This window comes from Delphinapterus leucas, chromosome 7, assembly GCF_059928025.1.
Source record: "Delphinapterus leucas isolate spDelLeu-1000000601 "Yukka" chromosome 7, BTC_Dleu_Yukka2, whole genome shotgun sequence".
In the NCBI taxonomy this organism is placed as follows: Eukaryota; Metazoa; Chordata; class Mammalia; order Artiodactyla; family Monodontidae; genus Delphinapterus; species Delphinapterus leucas.
The window spans coordinates 90,990,663-91,012,757 of NC_143135.1; the positions used below are offsets into that span (position 1 = coordinate 90,990,663).

The 22,095-nt window shown below is 51.9% G+C and overlaps 1 protein-coding gene across 1 annotated transcript in view; it reads left to right on the forward strand.

Moving 5' to 3' along the window:
• The first annotated feature begins 836 nt into the window (after nt 1–836).
• Nucleotides 837–22,095, forward strand: part of ZBTB16 (zinc finger and BTB domain containing 16) — a 197,067-nt gene continuing 175,808 nt past the window's right edge. The window contains exons 1-2 of the mRNA XM_022558983.3: nt 837–1,239; nt 4,302–5,659. Coding sequence (XP_022414691.1) covers nt 4,392–5,659 — 1,268 coding nt within the window. The 5' untranslated portion in view covers nt 837–1,239; nt 4,302–4,391. The remainder of the gene's footprint in view (nt 1,240–4,301; nt 5,660–22,095) is intronic.

A 22,095-nucleotide genomic window follows, 5' to 3' on the forward strand; every position in this document is an offset into this window, starting at 1 on the left:
ACATTGCTTCTGCTTGCTCTACCCTGGTCTTACTGACCTCAACTCCACCCTCTTAAGTGGAGCAGCTGGCTGAGAGGAGCCACTTTTGGGGGCCTGAAGCTTTTTCAAGCTTTCACTCGCCCCCTGAAGACTTTGCCCTGAACCGCAGTTCTCGGGAACTGTTTCCAGCCAGGTTTCGGGGGGAGGGGTACGAAGCTCAGGAAATGCTCACGACTGAGAGGGTGAAAAGTTTCCCTCGGGACTCGACCTTGGCCTCCAGGGATCGTGACAGCTAAAATGGGGAGTCTCCCCTCGACCATAGATCCCCGCCCACCCGCTGGCACCTGGTTCACCCGGGCCCGCGAACTCTGCATTTGGAGGCTAATCTGGATGCTCAGAAGGCCGGGAGGCACAAAAGGCCTGGGCTTGGGGCCCGGGAAAGCGACCTTCTAAAACCGATGTCGGAGTACAGGGGATGCCGCCCGGAGCCCGGAGAAAAAGTTAAAGGAGAGATGACACGCACTGAATGGGGCAAACTTCGGAGCCGGAGACCGAACTCCGCGTCTGGCGCAGCAGGGGAAAAGAAAACCCGTTTCCAGTGGAAATTAAAAACATGGGGTTGCATGTGAGGGCTGCTCCTCGCCCCTCACCTCCACTGCCCCCACTAAGGGTTCCGAGTCCTTGGCACTCCTCTCCGCGAGCTCCTTTCCTCTCGGCTTGGCCGGTGAGCGGCGGCCGCCAGCGCCCCAGCAGCAGCTAGATGTCAGGCGAAGCCTAGAGCGCGACGCGCGGGGAAGAGAGGGGAGGGAAGAGGAGGGAAGGGAAGCGGAGGGAAGGGGAGGGGAGGGGAGGGGTGGGGCGGGGAGCGCGCGCCGGCTTGGCCAGTGCGGGGGGTGGGCGGGCTGAGCCCGGGGACAGCGCGGGAGGGGTGAGGAGGGAGGAGGGAAGGGGGGCAGCTGTGGGCAGGGAGCCGGGCTCGGCCGCCAGCACTAAAGATGGAGAGGCGCCTGGGCCTCGCAGGGGAGGGGGCTCGGCGTTGACGTGGGACGCGGCGGAGGCGCCGCAGCCGGTGGTGATTTGCTAACCTCACAGCACAGAGGAGTTGAGGGCGATGAGAGCGGGTACTGCGAACTGCCGGGCGATGCCGCCGCTGCCGCCGTGATACCGAGAGCAACAGTTCCCCAGCAACACCCCTCCCGACACAGGCACACCCCCCCAAGAGGCACGCACACCCACCCCACGGCGCCCGGCTCGGCAGTGGTGAGTGGGGGGCCGGGGAGGGGCGCACCGCCCAGCGATAGCAGCGCGCCGGGGCGCCCCGGGGCTGGAGAGGTCTGGGGGGCGCGCTCGCTTCGGCCACTCGGCCGCTGGGCTTGTGCCTTATTTTATTCGGCTTGTTCCCTTCCTGCTGCCGCAGCCGTCGCCAGCGGCGGTTGGGGGTCGGCTAGAAGGGGGAGCCCTGGCTGTCAGCTTGGGCGCAGCTGCCTCCCCAGCCCTTCCGCTGCAGGGCACGGTCGGGGTGAGAGGTGGGAGGCAGAGCGGTCTGCGGGGGCTGAGGGCGCAAGCAGAGGGTTGGGAATCAGGAGGCTTTGTACCACCAGGGGCCGGTGGAGGAGCCGGCAGCCGGTGGGTGCTCATATGTATGCCGACCGGTGCGCGGGCGCGAGATAGGGCTGTGGTTTATTTGTGTGTTTATTCGCCCACCGGCTGGGAAGCTAGAATCGGAGGATCCGAGGAGTGGATCTGGGTGCCAGGGGAGCAGGACTGGGAGTCACTTGGGTTTTGTTTCTCTTTGAAAAACCTGGTGGGCTCTTTTTTCTTGATTGGACTTAATCCCCCCGGTTTTGGAGGGAGGGGCTCCGTGGCGGAGCGCTGGAGTGTCTCCAGCGCTCCGGGCCCTCCTCGGCTCTCGGCTGGACCGGCCGTGGCGCCGGAGCTCGCTGTGCGCTCCCGGCCGCGCTCGGTGGGTGCTCGGCTCTGCACCTGATGCGTTCGGGATGCCTTTCCCACCCCGGCGCGCCGGCAGCTCGCTCGCACAGCCCCTGGAAACACGCGCTCGAAATGCGCACTATCTCGCCGGCCCGCGGACCCACTGGGACGCACAGACGCGCTCGGCACCGACTCGCTCGCCTGCTCCCCGGGACGCTAGCAACGTGCCTGGGCCGGGCGCGCCGGCTGCTGGCGCCACCAGCTTGAGGCCGGGGACCTTGCCTGTCGCTCTCTGGGGTCATGGCCCAGGGTCGGAGAGGGAGGGCCCGCAGATCCCTTCTCGCTTTTCCTCCCAGAACTCGCTGTCGGGCTTTTGTGCTTCCACTTCTCCGCGAGGCGGGTCCGCCTTCTCGCTGCTCTCGCCCAGGCGTCCGGCCCGGCCGGACTCTTGCCTTTCGTCCGGGTCTCTTTCGCTTTCCCTCTTCCTTAGCCCGGCTCCCTTTCTCTTTGCCGTCTGGCTTCCCCGGAAAAGTTGCTTCCCCAAGTTTGCTGAAGTCGTCTCCAAGCCTCCGTGGGGACGGCTGGGAGCGGGGCGCGGGGTGGGGGGCTGTGTGAGAGCGCGATCGATCCCCGGAGCTCGAGCGGGTTAGCGCCGGCTTTCTCCCGCGCCGCGGGGCTGGGCGCTGCAGCCAGCGCCAGCCGGATCACGGGCGCCGAGCCGCGGGTGGCGGGGACGGCTGACCAGGGCGCCCTGATTTCCCTCAGGACCCACGGAGCTTGTTTTTGGGGAGATATTCGGGTAGCCCAGCTTACATTCTTCCGATTGCTCCCTCCTAGTTCTCTGAAACCACGAAGTCTGCGGGGAAGCGCGTGGTGGCAAGGCGCGGGTGAATGGTCACCGCTCCCACCCCCTGCCCCACCCCCACCCCATGGCCTCTGTTCCCACCCCAGGGTGGGAGCAAAAGTGTTCTTGATTAGTCGTCCTGTTAACCCTTTCCGAGTAACATTTGTGGCTCTGGAGCCAATAGGGTTCCTTTTGGGGGCGGAGGCCAGCAGTGTTCCAGGAGCCAGCAAGAGCCCTTGCTCTGCGTTGTTCCCAGTTCATTTCACTGCAATACCGGCCACAGCTAGGCAGAGGCTGGGAGGGACCTGGGCCTGTGAGGTCTTTCTGACACTCTTTAGACAGGTTTGTGAGTCTCAGAGCCCTGTTACCGATCCCAAACAGCGCTTTGGGAGAGTCCTTTGTCTCCAGCCCTGTTTTCCCTTCATATTCAATGTAACTCCCATCTAGATGCTGGTGCCAATATCACTTCTCGCACCTCCAAGCCATTAACAGTATCACTTACTGCTCCGGGTTACAGGACTTGCCCACTCCTGGGAGCCTGTGGGGTACACTTGGAGTTCACGTCCCCAGCATGTGCAGTGCTGTCTTTAGGGGTGCATGTTTCCTAGGACCTCTCTATAGGTCCTTCATGACCTAGCCTACATATTACAGATCCTCCTGACTACTGGGCACTTGTGGGCAGGGGATAAGTGTGCCATATTATATAAGTGTGCACATGTGTTAACTCTCTCTCCCTCTCTGGCTGGTGCATGCACACACAGTCGAGATTTTGGATTACACACACAATCACTCTGAGGTACCCATGGGCAGTGCGCAGAAGTGAGCCAAGCTAGTACATGGGCCACGTGTGTGTCTTTCTCTTAGTGCCTAAGGAGGCGGTCAGGGCATGGGTTCATCAGTCCTTTGCAGCTCTGAGAAGAGTGGAAGGACAGAGGTCCAGGAAGGCATTGGCTGAGGGTGAGGAGGTGGGCTGGAGGAGGAGAACCTTGCCCTTAGATTTCTGTGGGCTGCGACTCCAGGCTGCTAGCCCCAACTAGGCTAGATTTTGCTCCTGCGGCTACCACGTTGAGGCAGGATTTAGAAAAACTTTGTTTCCAAGATGAGGTTTGCTGAACAGGGTGTTGAGAGTGAAACTGAGTGCTTACACTGACTAGAGAAAGGGGTTAAATCCTTATTCTTTTAAATTAAGTGCTGGGCAACTTCTCATAATCAGTGTTGGCTTTGCATGGGAGCCCCCCACCCTCAGACTTAAAGAAAGCCCAAGACTCTATTGTAATTTTCATTTTACTTCATCTAACAGATGTCATAGAGGAGTGAGTTGGGCATGTGCTGCAGCGGAACCTTCTCTTTACTCTCATCATCCCTGGGCCTGTAAAGGCAGACATGTAGATTTCCAGGAAGCCACTTCCCCTCCATTAAAATCTCCAAGACTGTCTTGCTGCAGGTTTGGGGGAGGTGCTAGTGTTTGAATTCTTACTTTTAGGGACACTAACTAACCTTCCTTTTGTTCTTGCATCTCTTTTGCCTCTTTCCCCCTCTTCCCCTTTAGCCCTCTCCACTGGCCCAGGAAACCCACCCTGCCCTGCCACGCAGAGCCAGGAAGGAAAGAGAGCCTCATGCCTAAGCCTCGGGGAGCACCATGGATCTGACAAAGATGGGCATGATCCAGCTGCAGAACCCCAGCCACCCCACGGGGCTCCTTTGCAAGGCCAACCAGATGCGGCTGGCCGGGACGCTGTGCGATGTGGTCATCATGGTGGACAGCCAGGAGTTCCACGCCCACCGGACTGTGCTGGCCTGCACCAGCAAGATGTTTGAGATCCTCTTCCACCGCAATAGCCAGCACTATACTCTGGACTTCCTCTCTCCAAAGACCTTCCAGCAGATTCTGGAGTATGCGTACACGGCCACGCTGCAAGCCAAGGCGGAGGACCTGGATGACCTGCTGTACGCAGCTGAGATCCTGGAGATCGAGTACCTGGAGGAGCAGTGCCTGAAGATCCTGGAGACCATCCAGGCCTCAGACGACAATGACACGGAGGCAACTATGGCGGACGGCGGGGCCGAGGAGGAAGAAGACCGCAAGGCTCGGTATCTCAAGAACATCTTCATCTCGAAGCATTCCAGCGAGGAGAGTGGGTACGCCAACGTAGCCGCTCAGAGCCTCCCTGGGCCCATGGTGGACCAGAGCCCTTCCGTCTCCACCTCATTTGGCCTTTCCGCCATGAGTCCCACCAAGGCGGCAGTGGACAGTTTGATGACCATAGGACAGTCTCTCCTGCAGGGGGCTCTTCAGCTGCCTGCCAGGCCTGAGGAGCCGACTCTGGCTGGGGTTGGGCGGCACCCTGCGGTGGCCGAGGTGAAGCCGGAGATGATGCAGGTGGATGAGGTGCCCGGCCAGGACAGCCCTGGGGCAGCCGAGTCTAGCATCTCAGCCGGGATGGGGGACAAGGTTGAGGAAAGGGGCAAGGAGGGACCCGGGACCCCAACTCGGAGCAGCGTCATCACCAGCGCTAGAGAGCTGCACTATGGACGTGAGGAGAGCGCCGAGCAGCTGCCGCCTCTAACCGAGGTTGGCCAGGGTCCCCCAGGCCGACCGGAGCCCCCCGCACCCCCCGCTGAGAAACACCTGGGCATCTATTCCGTGCTGCCCAACCACAAGGCCGATGCCGTGTTGAGCGTGCCGTCTTCGGTGACCTCGGGCCTCCATGTGCAGCCCACCCTGGCCGTCTCCATGGACTTCAGCACCTACGGGGGTCTGCTGCCCCAGGGCTTCATCCAGAGGGAGCTGTTCAGCAAGCTGGGGGAGCTGGCGGTGGGCATGAAGGCAGAGAGCCGCACTGTCGGGGAACAGTGCAGCGTCTGCGGGGTGGAGCTTCCTGACAACGAGGCTGTGGAGCAGCACAGGTAGGCCCCTCTGTACCCATCACCCTGACCCTGAATTTCTGGCCTTGACCCTGCCTTCAGACGCAGCCATTCCCGAGGCCTGGGGCCTGGCTCCTCTGTTGTCTTTGCTCTTTGTGAAAAACCACCTGTGGGGGGACGCTTTTCAGGTGTGGTGAGGGGGCCTCGGTCTTTCCTAAACACTGGGGAACTTACGTGCCCAGTTTCTTTTTTAAAAAAATATGATTTTATTTTATTGCTTTATTTTTTGGGGCACGCTGTGCAGCCTAGAGAAATGGCAATAAAAACACAAATAAACAAATGGGACCTAATGAAACTTAAAAGCTTTTGCACAGCAAAGGAAACCATAAGCAGCTTGCAGGATCTTACTTCCCCGCCCAGGGACTGAACCCCACGCCCTCAGCAGTGAAAGTGCAGAGTCCTAGCCACTGGGCTGCCAGGGCATTTCCTGTGCTCAGTTTCTTACTAGGCTCTTTCCTCTCTTTTTGGCATTTGGGCTCCCATTTTTCTTTTCCTGCTGTTGGGTCTGTTCTCCTTTGCCTGGAGTGACTCATCAAGTGGAGGGAGGGAGAAGTGGGGTGAGGAAGAAGGGCCCATGGCCTGGATCTGGCCACGTAGCCAGGTTTCAGGTACCTGAGTTCCCATGCGGTGGTTCCTGCCAAGGTAGCCTGTCTGCAGCTCTGGAGGATGGGAGGGGCTGGAGGTTGCTTAGATCACAAGAGCAGCTGCAGGTTCCAAACGTCATTCCTGGTGAACATTCATCACCAGGAACATTGCTTCCTCTCCCTTCTCATTCTTTGTCCCTGTAAACACATTTCGAGGGAGTTGATTTGAATTCAAGGGGGAAGGATGGGTAGGAGACACATTGGTTTTGCAGCGTGCAGCCTTATTCTTAACCCCTCCCTACTCACATTGAATTAAATACCACTTTGGGCTAGCATTGGCTTCCCTCTGGCTTCTGTTTCTTTCTCTGTGAAATAGCTTTTATGACATGCCTGGTTCAGGTGCTTTTCATGGAGTCACGTTTTTCTTACAGCAGTTTTTCCAGGTGGATGACGTTCTTTTACATAGGAAGGTACTAAGACCTTTTCCCAGGGTCATATAGATACTGAGGCAGAGCTGGATTCAGATTCAGGTCTTAACCCTCTTGCACTTGGCTGCCTCTTGGAGCCATCAGTCCTGAAGAGGATCGTACCTACAGAACAGAGGGTTTTGAAAACTGCTTATCAGGAGTTGAGTAAACACAGAGGGAACCTGTAGTGAGTTCGGTGTTCATCTGTATGTTTCGTAAGGATATGCCCATCACATTACCCTGGGTTCCTGGGTCGGGTGAATGGTGTCAAGAAGTCCGGTTTCTCTTGCCGTCTGTGATAACATTTCCCTGCACACCCTCTTGCCTGCTGTTTTCCTGATCTTGGGTGGATTCTTCACTTTTGCCCTCTTCTACCCTCCCCCCATTCTTCTGTTGACTATTCAGGAGCGGGTGTGAAGGAGAGGGGGTGGGGGCATGGAGGTGGAGGCTTTTGGCGGTCATCTGATTACCCCAAGCTGAGCTGGAACCTGCTCCAACACCGCTTAATGGGGGGCTCTGAGACCTACCTTGTGGAAAGTGCTGCTGAGCTAAACATAGCCGATCCTTTTCCGGCAGGGTGCGAAGAGTAACCGCCACTAAGGTGTGTCTTCGTGATGTTTGTACTGCTCAGAAATAGACCGAGGTTGTGTTTGTTTTTGCTCAAACTTTCCTAAAGAGGAAACCCTCTCCCCAAACTTGACCAGATAGATGATCATCTTCTCCGGATGTGATTTATTTCAGTTATGTGCTATGAGAAATGGAGTATAGTGGAAAGTAATTTAAAAAAAAATATATATATATATATATTTATTTATTTGGCTGTGCTGGGTCTTAGTTGCGGCATGCGGGATCTTTAGTTGCAGCATGTGAACTCTTAGTTGCGGCATGTGGGATCTAGTTCCCTGACCAGGGATCGAACCCAGGCCCCCGGAATTGGGAGTGCAGAGTCTTAGCCACTGGACCACCAGGGAAGTCCCAGGAAAGTAATTTTTTAAATTGAGGTATAATTGACATGTAACAGCTTCAGGTATACAATGTAATGAAATGATCACTATGATAAGTCGACTTAGTTAAAATCCATCACCGTACATAGGAATTTTTTTCCTTGAGCACTTTTTTAAGATCTGCTCTCTTAGCAACTTTCATATATGTAATACAGTATTGTTAACTGTAGTCATCATGTTGTGTGTTATATCCCCAGGGCTTATTCGTTTTATAACTGGAAATTTGTACCTTCTGACTACCTTCACCCATTGCTCCCAGCCCCTGTTCCCTGGAAAGCAGGGTTTTTTTCTGGCTTCTTGTTGGGTCTTGCTTGCTTCTTTTTATCTGAGAGGGCTGCAAAAGCTATTACTCTCCCAGGGGTTCCAAGTTCCCATTCTGTGGGACCCTTGTTCCTCTGGGGAGAGGTGGAGGGCTGGCTGTGGTCTACCCCGTCAGAGCATGGGTGGCAGAACTAGCCGTATAGAGCAGTGAGAGCTTGGCAACGTTATGTAGCTGTCTTGAGCCTTGTTTTACTCTCTTTAAAATGCAGGTGGTCTGTAGGGTGGGATGCTGAATTAACGAAGTAACATCCAGAAATCCCTGGAGCTGTGACTGGTACTTAGTAACCAGGAGGGTGAGGAAGGGACCCTGAGACTTTCATGTCGCCTGGGTCTCGTCTCTGCATCGCCCCACCTGGCTCTGTGTTCTAGTGTGTAGTGTCCACAGCACTGCCATCGACGGGTTGAGTTGGCTGCGAGGCAGTGCCGAGGATATCCCCGTCCTTGGGAGCTTGTGATGGCAAGCCGCCAGTCCTGGCGTCCTTGGCATCACGCTGTGGGCTGCTGACACGGAGACTGTGCTTTTGACTGAGGGTGGAAAGTAGGCTGCTGCAGCCCAAGAAGCTGGAGCCTGGGGCTGTGCCCTGGACGGAGAGCTGTGAGGTCTCAGGAAGTCAAGGGTGGAGAGAATGTTCCCGTGTACACTCCGCCCTCCCTCTGACTGGCAGCCCCTGGCTCCTGATCAGGTGTGCTTTTTGGGGGGAGACTTTTCCTCTCTCCCTGTCTCTCAGACCTCCAGGATTAAGGTCTGAGAGACAAGCAGAGACTTCCCTATTTCCTACTGCTCTCTGTTCCTTCCCCCACATCACAAGTCCCAGCGTAGCACACACAAAAAGGCAAGGCAGAGCAATCAGAGTGGGAGATCTGATGTCAGGAGGCTGTGGAATTGGCTGTGAATGTGACAGTGATGAACATGATGAAACAACAGGCTACAGGATTTATTTTATTTTGTTGTTAAGCCAGTAGGCTGGTAGGTAAAGGTTAGGTACTTGCTAGTTACTGTTGTCTTTCTTCTTGGTGGGGGGCGGGTAGAAGGGCATGGAGAGGAAGGAAGGGGAGAGTGTTAGGAAGGGATGCAGGAAGGAGGGTTTGATTCTACAACAAACCATCAGTAGCTTTCCTCACGACTTGGTCCCAAGCTGGTGAGAGGGGAGCCTGCTGGCCCGACAGACAGTTTGAATGAAACTTTATAAAGTTGTGGTCCCTGCAGTGCATGGTGAGATGTAAAAACAATGTCAGATGTAGCCGTGGATTGATGGAAAGCCCACAGAGATGCTGTCTGGGTTAATCACACAGGGCTTACCTGCCTCAAGGACCCAGAAGGCAGTCAGAACAATCAGAAGACCTGCTAGATGAGCAGATCTATCCAGGCAGATGCAGGAGTAAGTGCTGGACCCTAAAACCTTACAAGCCGGCCCGTGTTACAGAGGGTAATGTCTGAGGGAGGGAGGGTCACATCAGGAAGATTGGACTCTCCTTCCCTAGACTCAGTCTCTGTTCTGTCTCTCTCTCCCTGAAAGGCTGAGCCTGTTCTGCATGTAGCCTTGTCTGGATCTGATCTAGCGACCAGCTCTACCAGGCCAGGTGCACCTTCTCCTTCTTAGAGTTATATACGTGTGATAAGATTACGGGGAACTGTGGTTGACTTAAGTGTCAACACAGCCCTCATGGTCCTGTCTCCCCAGGCTCACATAGCTTGGTCTTAATATGTTTCTGAATTTAGTGCTGCAGAATCAGAGTGGGATCTGCTTTCCCAGGAGCCTCTGGATCTTCTACAGACAAGCCCTTGGATCAGCTACAGTGTGTATCCTGCACACACACAGTAGGAACTCTTGCCTGGTTCTTGCAGGGATGCTCAGGAACCACATGGGTGGGCTCAGCCTGCTTCCCCCACTCAGGTGTGCAGCCCTTCTCAGAGGCTTCCCAGGGCCAGCCCTAGGGTGCATGAGCCACATTGCTGAGATGTCAGGGTTCTGCCTGGCCCTTTGCCTTGGCCTCTTTCAGGTGGCCGGCTGCTCGGTTTTCAGTGGTTGACCATGTAGAGGATCAATAGCCGTTGACCTTGGCTTAGGCCACTTGGGGAATTGAGAAGCTGACCTGAACTCTTGGTCCTCTCTCATCATTCTGCCAACTTTAGGCACCTCTGAGGTCAAATGAGATTCTATTTGGATAAGAGTATGCAGTGGGATAATGATAGCCACAGCAGGAATATTAATAATGCCTCTTATTTGTTGTTCTACTTTTTCCTTTGCAAAGCAGCTTTAATGACTTTATCTCTCTTAACCTCACAGCCTCCGCTCAGCGGGTGCAGGTCCCTCATTCCATATCTGTGTTGATATAGTCTGAAAAGCTCTGAAAGCTAAAAGGCTTTGTGTAAGTTTGCAGCAAACTCATTTAGTAGCAAAACCTGATCTGAACTGATGTGAGGCTATATTTATCCTGCCTATTTTGAATATTCATATGTTTTGCTGCAAAAATATTAATGTGTTTGATTACAGAGTGCTTCCCTAGACTCCTCTGGGACTGGTGAACATTATAGTCCCCATAGTTCCTTTCTAAAATCTGAACAGCTTGGATTTCTGAAGCACCCAGGGGTTTTGGGTAAGGGATTGTCACCGTTATCAGCCCCAACTTACGGATGAGGGAAATGAGCTTTGAGTGAATGACATGCCCAAGGTCACATAGCTATAAATGGCTAGAGCCAGGAGCTCGGCTCGCCTTCTAATTCACAGTCCTGGGTGCTCCGCGCCAGGCCATATAAGCACATGGGCATTGCTCTTCTGGGTCAGATCCATCTGACCTAGTCTTTGGGTGCCAACACCATCCCTAAGATACCACCGTTGGAGGCTACAGCTCTGTTCCTTGACGTCAATCCTAAAGGTCAGGTGAAGCCCAGCTTCTCTTAATAGCTATTTATGGCTGCTCTGTCATTCACAGATTTGCCCAAATCCTTTCTGAAACCATTTCTATTTCCAGGAAGTATCCTTTTGGGGCGTGATGAATGACTTAAGTTTATAAGCTCGTGGGCTTCTGGAAATCTATTCTGTTGGAGAGGTCACTGGTTGTGAAGAGAGGAAGATGGCTTTGTGGTGGTGTGTCCTGCCATTTTGGAGGTGGGGCCTCTACACTCAGCTCTGTAGTTTTTGTTTTTCAGCTCTTGTCACTGTTGTCGGTCTCTTTTTCATCGTGAGCTTTAACTTCTTCATTTGTAAAACCAGGCACTTGGATGAGCTATTTCTGGATTGTTGAACTCTTAAAAAAGCTCTCCTTTTGCCCCTTCTGCACTCACTTATATCTTCATGAAGCCCTTTCGGTCAGTTGGATTTTGCTCTGGTTTGGCAGTCAGCCAGCTAAAATAGGGGGTCCTATTTGATTTCATTTTGTCTGCTCTGACTTGGTTTTTTAATACTTTAACCTGCTTAGGGTTACTGAGTCATCTGGGATCTAGACTGAACTCTTGGAAATTTTGAAGATGAGCTCTTTTATTTTCTTTCTAATGGAAGAAAGTTGCCTGCTCTTTCATCTCGGTGAGAAGTCCCATTTTAATTTGCTGTCACTATTGGTTAGAGCTGCTAATTGCTGGAAGGAAAGGGGAAGAAAGCTTTAGTTCAGCAATACTTTTCCCTCCTGCTTGTTCTAGGAAATCTATTTGTGAATCTTTAAAATAGTGATTATCCTAAACTGTTAAAATCAAAACTCCATTCACAACTCCGATTTCTTGCTAATTCAGGGGAAAAACATTTCCCGTTATTTTAATTTTTAAAAATTAATGACTTTAAAACAAGTCCAACTGAAAGCCTACGTGTGAGACATAAAAGTCTTGCTAAATGAGTACAGGCGTGCCTCAATTTGCCCATTGGAGGGTTCTGGAATTTTCCACGTTAAGTAAGGGTGTTCTTAGTCAAGTTCTGTTTTGGTGGTTTTAGGTGAAAAGCCTGACTCGGTTAGTAGTTATTTTGTTAGAAAGGAAAATTTATCATGGCATCCCCTCTCCCCGACCTCCAACCCCGTGTTTTTCCCATAGTAAATGGGCATTTTGAGCAAATTAGGCTATCTGGGTCAGAATCCCGATTTCACCACTTACCAGCAGTGTGACTATGGTTACACGACTTAACCTCTCTGTGCCTGTTTGTTCGTCTATAAAATGGGAATAATAACAGTACCTACTCACTGGGTTGTTACAGGAATTTATCAGTAAATATTTGTCACGTGCAAGGAAGGATGGCAGAAAGTAAATGTTTGCTATTGTATTTTTGCTGCCACTGTTGGTGTGAAGCTGGCAGTGCAGGGTAGAATTTGTGATCGTGTTGGTTCAGGTCCTGCTTTCCCCCAGAGGTGTCAGTTTATCCAGCACCTAAGAGCCGCTGCCTCGGGCTCCGTGTGTTTGGAGCTGATTCACAGTGAGCACCTGCATTTTCCCCCAAAAGCTGATCTTTCGTAGCGCGGTGGCCAGGGTACTCTTTGTCCCATTGACCTGAAGCCTGATGAGTCATTCCAGCCCTCATTTAAATTTAGCTAGGCAGCACTCCACGGTCATCAGTTCCAAATGCCGGGGCGGCTCACTGATGCAGTGTCCTATTGCCTGTGCACGTGGTCAGGCCAGCAAATCACTGTGGTCGGGGCAGAGACGGAGGAGAGTACAAACACCTTCTCACCCAGAGAAGTCTGAGCTTGTGGATGTGGCATGTTCCAGAGCCCCTGTCCTTTCCCACCCCACAGTGCAGGATGCTTCTAAGGGAGGATTCAGCAAACGTTGCTTTAAGTGCTTGACACGTGTCAGGTTCTGTGCTAAGTGCGTTCATAGTAGAATCTTCTCAAACCCTCCAGCTGCCCTGTAGGGTGGATATTCGTTTCCCATTCCCTGATGGGCAGAGGGAAGCCCGAGAGGTTAATGGACTGGTCCCTGGTAAGTCGGTGAAGGGTGGCACCAGGGTTTGTGCCCAGGTCTTCTGGCTTCATGTTCATTCCATAATGTCCTGCTTGGATTTTCAGCCCCTGATGGAGTCAAAGGGAAGGAGGGACACAGGAAGGACCAACTCATGTTCCCTGCAGCTGCTGACCAGGAGGCTCATCGCTTGGCTTCCTCCGGTGGCTTGAAAGGAGGGAGGGAGTATGCAGCTTACCTCGAAGGGTTTGTGTCTTTGGGGGCTGGGGCCACATGGGTCCATCATCTCTAACAGACATACAGAGAGACCAGCTTCCAGTGATAGAGGGCTTTTATGCTGACTCCAAAAACAGAAAAAGGGAGAGGAAAAAAAAACCCATTTACAAAAATAAAGATTCCATGCCGTTAATTTCATGCCAGCATAATCAGAAATTCCCCTTTCTACTGTTTCCCCTTAAAAGCCCCCGTGTCCTTATTATGCTGGCTCAGTCTGGAAAAACTCTGGTTGGGTTTTGACTACATGAGGCTTATCTCTGCAGCTGCAAAGAGGGGATCCGGTACTTTATCGTCAGCATGGAAACTTCGGCTAAGAACTCGCAGAAACCTGCTTAATTCCATATTCCTAGCTCACTTTCGGTTCTTGTCCTCAAGACCTGATTTTCTTGAGCAGGAAGAGATTGTGTTTAGTTTTGCAGTAGGAAGAAGCCAGGTTAGGTAAGAGAAAGAACTTCCTGAAACAGTGGGACCTTACTGGCAAAATTATTAGAAGATGCAGTCAGAAATTTTGATGGGCGGAGGAGTTGTGTGCCAGTTGGAAGTGGTGTTTAGAGGTCTCCCCTCTTCAGGGCCATCTAGATCCCCCCAGGTGATAAGTAAGGACATATACACCAGGCATGCTAAGAATGAGACCCACACCATCACCCCTGTCTTTGTAGGGGGCAAGGTGTGTAGGGCAGGGGCACAAAGACCCATCTCAGGTAGACTTGGGTTTGAATGCTAGTGCCTCACTGTGAATTTGGGCAGATGGCTTCACCTGTCCGAACCGTCAGGCTCCTTTTCAGTGAAGTGAGGTTAGCGCCTTACCTCTCAATGTGATTCAACCATGTTAAATGAGGTACCATGTAACATAAAGCACACAGCAGGGACTCACATGTGAGGCCGCCTCCCTTGCTTCCCGCTTCTCTTGTGACCCGGCCTGACAAGGGAACCTCTCACTCCACGCCCCAGGCCACCCTCGCCTGGCATTGGTCTCTAAGTGGATTAGCTGAGCGTTGTGATCTTAATGCCATTAGGCCTGCTGGCACAACTCTCCTTGCCATAGTGAGAAGCAGATGTGGCCGACCGTAATGGCCTTCAGTGATCCATCAGGCCCGGAGCGCTGGGGGAAAAACATCATGAGTGTTAATTTGGGGGAGTCTTTTATGGTAGCTGGGGGAAGAGTGGAGGGATTGTTTGAAATGTATTTATTTAGGCCGTTCAGCAGGTTAGATGCTGCCGGGGGTCTACCGTAGCTAAAGCCCCCTCCTCCCCCCGCCCTCCTCTTTAAAGAAGGCCCCTTCCCAGCCCTGAAGCCCAGGCCTGATTACTTCCAGAGTTGGAGAGACAACTTAGCAGGCTCTTGTTTCTTGCCGATGTACCTTATTAGTAGCACCTGGCATCATAACCCACTAATGGGAACCAGCGCTCTCCTCCTGCGTGGCCAGTGACAAGTAGCCCTGTCAGCCGGAGCTCGCCATGCGAGGAAGTTCCTATTAGCTTTATGGTCAGGAGAACTTGTCCTGTTCAGGAAATGAATGCTGCCGCTAAAGGTCCGCGGCCCTGACCCTGGTAGCATAACCTGTGCGGGCCGGGGAGACCCCGCTCAGGATGCTTGGGCTTTCAGCCCCTCTCTGGTTCTTGTCATATGTAAAGAGGGAATCATTGTGGTATGTTGCAGCCTTGAACTTTTGATTTATTCAGCGAGAGCGACTTAACCGTTTCCATGCCTGGACGGCTGTGTGGTGACAGAGCTGAGGGTGTGTGCCTAGGTGTCTGGGGCAGAGGACGGAGCCCCTCATGCTGGCCGGGGTCGTCTCTGTGATTCAGGCGAGGATGCTTTGCTTGCTTTTGCCTTCCCGGAGTGTCTGAGGGAGGTTGTTGCCTGCAGAACGGTGGGAAGCTGGGAGGCGTCGCGTCTGCAGTGGAACCTGGGTTTGAATTTATCCTCTGCCTGTTTGGAGCTCCGCGATAGATACCTACCCACCTGCTTCCTCATTGCGAGGAAGTCAATTTCCTACTTGCTGCCATGATGTTGTTCATAGGACGGTGCACACGGGTCACCCAGGGCCATGCACGTGGCATGGTCTCAGGGCGCAGTGTTGGAAAGGATGTGCGTTTCCTTTATTCTCATCATAAAATGGTTTTTGAAATGGAAAAGAATGGCGGAGCACTTTTTTTCCTTTTCACCCATCAAGACCATTTTTCCCCCTCATCACAGCCTAGGATCTTTACGGAGAGACTACTGACTTAGGTGGCTGCCTCTTCTGTATTTTTCAGCCCGTGAGTAATGTTTCTAAATGTGATTTTCATGGAAAATAGCAGCGTTTGACCTCATTCTTGAGGGGAACTTTGGCCTGCCTTTTTGAGAAGAGACGTTTGTGTGTTGTCTGGCAAATGGATGCGTCACTTTTGCTGCTGTTGCTGCCGCTGCCTTTTTTAAAGGCCCCTGGTGACAAAGGAGTGAAGTGCACTGAGTGTCGCCAAGAAAGGGTGGGCCTGTACAGGGAGGGCTTGGACAGGACATCTCCTTCAGAAACTTCAAAACAAAGCTGGCCCTCTGTCTCTGGCATTTATGGCATCGTTGACAGTAGTTCAGGGAGAAATAAGAATAAGTGCCTACCGACTACGGGGATGAGTGCAAAGAGTAAAGGAGAGACGTGGTCAGCGGTGGCAGCAGCTGGACCTGGAGTCTTGGGGAATGGGACCCTGGCTCATCGCTGGGCACATACACACCCTCAGGAGGTACTCCTCAACCCCTCAGCCCTCTCTGCATCCTTTCAAATAAACAGCAGCTCCTGCCCCTCTGCGAGCAGGTGAAAGCTGCTTCGAGGGCGTTCACAGAGTACGGATTGGAACCGTTCGCTGCAAAAGTGAAATCGTGACAGTTGTCCCCTCGATACTCTGCTAAATTAAGGATCTGCTAACATTTCTGAGTCTACCTCCCTATATACCCCACCCCCGTCCCCTTGGCAGAAGGGATAAAGACGGTACCTAAAAACAATGTGAAGCCGCTGCTAAATCGAGTGACTCTAAAAACATTTTTCTTTCCTTGAAGTTGAGCGTGGAAAACCAGGGCTGGACTCCCAAGCACTGCAGACCCATTTAGGGCCCAGGGCTGGCCCCTTCCTCAATTCCTAGCACAATGGTTTTCATTGCCACCGCTCCCCCGTCCTTCCCCACTTCATAATTATCCACTATTATACTTTTTGTGTCCTGACAGCTACAGAGTGGGTTTTGTTTTTTGAGCTGAGTAGCTGCTAAATATTCCCCAGCAGCCAGATTCAATGGCTCGAGGGAGGGGGGGATAGGCCAAACCTTGGCATCCCCTGTTGCAAAAGTGAAAAATATTTCTGTTTGCAGTTAATTTTAGTGGCAAGCAGATCATGTTAACTGGATGTAATTGCTTCCAGATATGGCGGAGGGTTTTGTGTGTTGAGATGAAGGGTCTGGTAAGTGCTTACTTCCTGTGTAAATTAGCCTATTCCATTCAGGCTTTCATTCTGGCCAGCCCTGGATTCTGTCATTCTCCCATTTTCCCCCTCCCCAGCCCGCAGCCTGGTGTGAGAAGCAGCTTGCTCCGTCCGCCCCGTCCGAGTGCAATTCTTTTGTCACTTGGAGCCACTAACCTCTTGGTGCTTGATGTGAATTTGCCCTTAAAATAATGAGAAGGATTTGAAAAGATGCCACCTGGACCCACTTCTTGCTGGGCAAAGGCAGATTTGCAGAGCCCAGGGGCAGCTGGTATCTCCTGGTCATGTGGATGGTGTCTCAGAACCCAGAACTCCTGGTTTTCCTTGGATTTTTTTCCCTGCTGCCCTCTGACCCCTATTCCCACCTTGGAGAATACCTTTTTCTCCCTTTCTGAACAAAGCACATTCCAGTGGGTCTGAGTCCCAGAAAAATGAAATGGCTGTTGCGAGGAGAAGCTTGTGGCCATAGAGAGTTCTATTAGTCAGATACGAAGCCACCGCTCTTGCAGAGCAGGTTGGACCAACACACACACCTGCCCCTTCCTGCAGAAAGGGAGAGGCAAATCCACCCAGGGAATCTTCTCCAGGTTCCTGTGGGTTTCCAGGGTTGGAACCGAGGAGAAGTGTTAAGATCCAAGTTCTCCCAAATTCCGATTTTGTTCTGTGGCCAGTCCCACATTCTTAGTGCTATTTGCATAAGAGATTGCTGTTTATCTTCCTGTATCAACTCCACTGATAACCCCTGTGGTCTGTTTAACAATCTATGAGGAGTAGATTACTTGATAAATGCCAGTTTTTCCAATATGCAAAGATAAACTGCTGGGGTCAGGGTGAGGGGTGGTATTAGGAAGGAGAGACCAGGTGGGGAGCCAGGACCCTCTTTCAGATTGGGATGGAGATGTGTGAAGGCACCTGATGGCAGAAAACAGGTATCTTGTAAAACACAGCGGCTGCATTTATCACACGGCTTATCAGCTTCCTGCCCTCCCCTACTTTGCTCCCCCTTTGTGTGGACACGCAGCCTCTGCGAACATTTTCGCTGAGCGGGCTGTCAATGCCCATGTTCATACAAGAGGGGAAAGGGTGTAGGCAATCTTTGCCTCTTCAGTTCCTGCTGTTTTCTCCCTTAATCCTCTCCCGCTCCCACAGGTTGTTGGCCGATAAGTAATGTGTGCTTACAAAAAATATGTAAATCTGAAATCTTAGATGGGTGGACTTTTCCCACCTGCGCTGAATTTGCTTCTTTAAGCAGGGCGCCGGTTCCGGAAGAAGCCAGGTGAAAAGAAAACTTCTGACCCCGTCACCTAGTCAATAAGCTGTCTGAGAATCAAACAAAGGAGTTTGGACTGGCTGCTAAAGCTAGGAACCCAACTGATAGCTTTGTTTTGATGTCCTTGTAATGTTTGCAGATCACGGAGGGTGCTATTTAGAGCAGGGGGTATCTACCAGGACAGACTTACTGGGAAGTTGAAACAGTGAGCACAGAGTCCGGGAGATGCTAAAGATAGTGAGATACAGCCCGGGAATTGGGGTGGGGATGACGGTTCCTCACGCAAGGGAAGAGGCTCTCTGGGATGTTACGGAGGTGGAGGTTCCCAGGGACGGTGTGCGGTGATGGAAGAGTGCAGGCTTCAGAGTGAGGCATCCTGGATGAAAACCCAGGCTCCAGAATTTACTAACTGGATACTTTGAACAAGTTACTTGGACTTTCTGAGCCCTCATTTCCTTGTTCCATAAAAAAATATGTGGCTAATACCTTTTAGGTGGTTATGTGAATAAAATATGTATAAAGAGGGAATTCCCTGGTGGTGCAGTGGTTGCCACTGGACGCTTTCACTGCTGTGGGCCCGGGTTCGATTCCTGGTCAGGGAACTAAGATCCCACAAGCCATGAGGTGCGGCCAAAAAAAAAAAAAAAAAAATTATAAAGTGCGTAACACAGTGAAGGTACTTTGCAAACGGGCACTACTGAGCTTTAGAACCTGCTCTTTTGGCTCAGGGGAGCAACTGTGAGAGGAACCAGTGAAATCTTTTGTTTTGGGCACTGCTAAACTGAGGCTAGTACTGACCCTGTGCTAACTGCCAGCAGGTGAAATGATAGAATAAGTTGAATGCATGGTGAATATAAAGGTCTCCATTTGTGAAGTGCTCCTGCCATTCTAAAGAAGCCTTCATATCTAATGAGTGATCACTTAATCCTGCCATGAGGCCACGGCCCCAAGCGCTTTAGAAATCTTTCGGAATCCTTTCCAAAGTCTGTGCTACGTTCTTTTTTGCCTTGTGCTTTGGGAGGGTAGATTTGACTTTTGGAAATGGTCAAAATAATTCCGTGACAAATCTGGTGAACATAGTGTGCGATGACATTGGTGACCGTGGGCTGACTCTGAAGGTAGATTTTTGGAAAGAGTGTGTAGAGCGGGCTTGTCAGCTTAGCCCTGGGGGTGCACGTTGGCCTTACTTCTTTGGGTGGGAGGCGAACAAGGCCAAGGGGCTTGTGATTTCCAACCGCTGTCCCAGAAGGAGTCACTGCCACTGATCACCCCACTCCCCCAACCCTGGGCCTGGGGCGGACTCCTCTCATTGCTGGTGTGTTTCTGCATTTGTGGTTTGGCCTCCTGTGAGTTTGGGCTCCCAAGAGGCACTTCTGGTGTTAAAAAATCTAGACCACCACGAGTCAGTGTTACTTGGAGTCAGGAAGGATGGATCGAGTTCTGACACATACCCTCCAAGGGGGTAGGCACAAGAGGCTTGGGGGCTTGAATGTGAATCCTGACTTTATCTCTTGGGAAGGCTCTGGCAGGTGAAAGGAACTTGTGTGTTAAAATCCTAGCCTGGTACCCGGCACATCCTCAGCGTGATTAGTCCCCTTTTCTAACAACCTTACTTGTCCTGAACACCTGGAGGGTGGAGGGAGGAATATTTGTCTTTCCTCTCCGTGGGAACCACCACTGGGCTGTCAGTTGAGCTCAGATTCACCTTGGGATTGTCCAGTCTGGATCTTTGGTGACCTGGCTGAGCAGGGGCACAGTGCTTAGGCTCTCTCTCCCTCGCTGTCCTCGATCTCTGCATTATTTATAGTAAACCATATTAGAAACGAGTGTTAAAGTGGAAGGATGAGTCATTCCATTGAAACCATTGATGACATAAATAAAAGCGAAATGCTTACTATGTGTTTTGCCCAGTATTCAAGGCCAGGTTGTGCTAATTTGAATGCTCCCAAACTGGATCTGTGAAAGAATACATATGTGGGAAAAAATTCAGGTCTAACCAGAGGGAAGTTAGTTATTGAAAATCCATTTTCGGTATCTGCTTTCTCCCTTCTATTTACTTCCGATCCATATTCAAATCCTGGCTGTCATCCTTCCTAAGGAGATGGACTGGCTTATTCACTCGCTGGGGCTTGTTTATTTTGGGAAGGTTGGGGAATAGTGCAAGGGGGGGATTCTGCGTGCCCCCCGACTTCATCCCTCTTCTCATCACCTGTTGAGGGAAAACACTCAGAGCTCTCCACCTGCTTTGCAGCTGTGGGTTCTCAAGGTGACCAAGAATCATAAACTGTTAGAGCTGGAAGAGCCCGTAAAATTGTTTATTTCAACATGCTCACTTAGGGTGGAATAAGTGGAGGTCCAGAGAGGCCCTGTGATTCGCCCAAGGACACACAGCAAATTAGCAAGGACTAGAACTATAGCTCTCATTCCCTGCCTACATTCCTTCACAGACCTCCCTGTGACTGCCCAGGTCTGCTCCCCGCTTCCACCAAGGAGGAGATAAGAATAGAGTCTGACTTGAGAGCAGTCTCAAATCTTTGGATATGCTGGGTGGATTTTGGCATGGTGACTGGCCTCGTGGGGTACTCATTAACCTCAGTGGACTGATGTGCATTGAGTCCTTTAGTTTTACCGGCAGTGCGCTGCTGGGGGTTTAAGTATTCATAAGACCTGGGACTTGCCCTTGAGGAGCTTATAATTTGAGCAGAGAGGAGCTAATACTTAAAATGTATATGTGTATATTGATACCTATGAGAGAAAGTAGAAAATGGAAAGATTATGTTAGATATACAGAAAAAACACAAGGCAATTCAGAGATGAAGTGCCTTCCACCTGGAGGGATTCATTTTTTAAAATATTTTTTTATCTATCAATTTTATTTTTTTGGCTGCATCGGGTCTTAGCTGTGGCACTCGGGATCTTCGCTGAGGCATGTGGGATCTCTCGTTGTGGTGGGTAGGCTCCAGAGCACGTGGGCTCTGTAGTTGCGGCACGCGGGCTTAGTTGCTGCACGGCATGGGGGATCTTAGTTCCTGGACCAGGGCTTGAACCCGTGTCCCCTGCATTGGAAGGCGGATTCTTAACCACTGGACCACCAGGGAAGTCCCTCATTTTTAATTTGAAAGAATTTGTTGAACACTTACTGCGTGCTGGCCATCAGGTTAGGCCCTGGGAATTCAGTGGGGAGTAAGAGAAAAACAGAGCCTCTGGCCTTGTGGGGCTTTCTGGGTGGGGGAGAGGGAGACTTAGCTAGCGTTCCTATTGTTGCAGTTGTGATAAGTGCTAGGATCCTGGGTAATATAACTTCCTTTGGCTGGAATGAGGGTGATTAATACTGGAATGGTAGGTTGGGGTCAGATGGAAGTGCCAAAAAAATGCCAGACCAGGGGAGGGGACAAGGCAGGGTGGAGGGGTGATGAGAACGTGGGCGGACCTGAGGGCAGATTTTCATGCTGCCACTTGCAAACTCTGATCTTGGCCACATGCCTGAAACACTGTGAACCGTGGTTTCCTCATCCCTACGGTGGGGTTATCATGTGGGATATCACAGGGGCTAGCCTGAGGATTTCAGATAATGCAGTTAACACATTCTGCACTGTGCCTGGGACAAGGTAGTTGCTCAATAAGTATAACTGTTGTTAGTTTGGAGACTTTATCCTGGGGCAGTTGGGAGCCTTGGAAGGCGTTTGAGAAGGAGAGCGACGCGGGCCGAGCTCTCCATGCTGATCATTTTGTCCACCTGCATCCTGACAGCCTATGTCCTGCTACCCCGGCTCTGTTTCTGCCTTCAAGAATCAGTCTGAAAAAAGAATTTGTTTAGCGGGTGATCATCAGCCCCTCTTCCTGCGTCTTGTATCCAGCGTCTGCCGAGATTTGATGAAATGACAAGAGATGGACCCTTGCCGTCTCTTCTCGGTGGGCAGAGGGCCTGGGAGAGGGAGGGGGACTGGGGAGAGGGGACTACAGCCGTGGGATCAAAGGAAATGACACTACAAAGCTGGCCAGCCAGACTGTTACTGGCTCTCTAACTCTCTTTTAATAGAAACCTGAAGGAAGGTCTGAGCTCAGCCTAACCGTCCTTCGCCCCGCTTGCCTCCCTGATATCGAGCGGAGGGCCGGTATCTCCCGTGGGGCAGTCTGGGCTGTGGTTGGAGCCCGTGGCAGT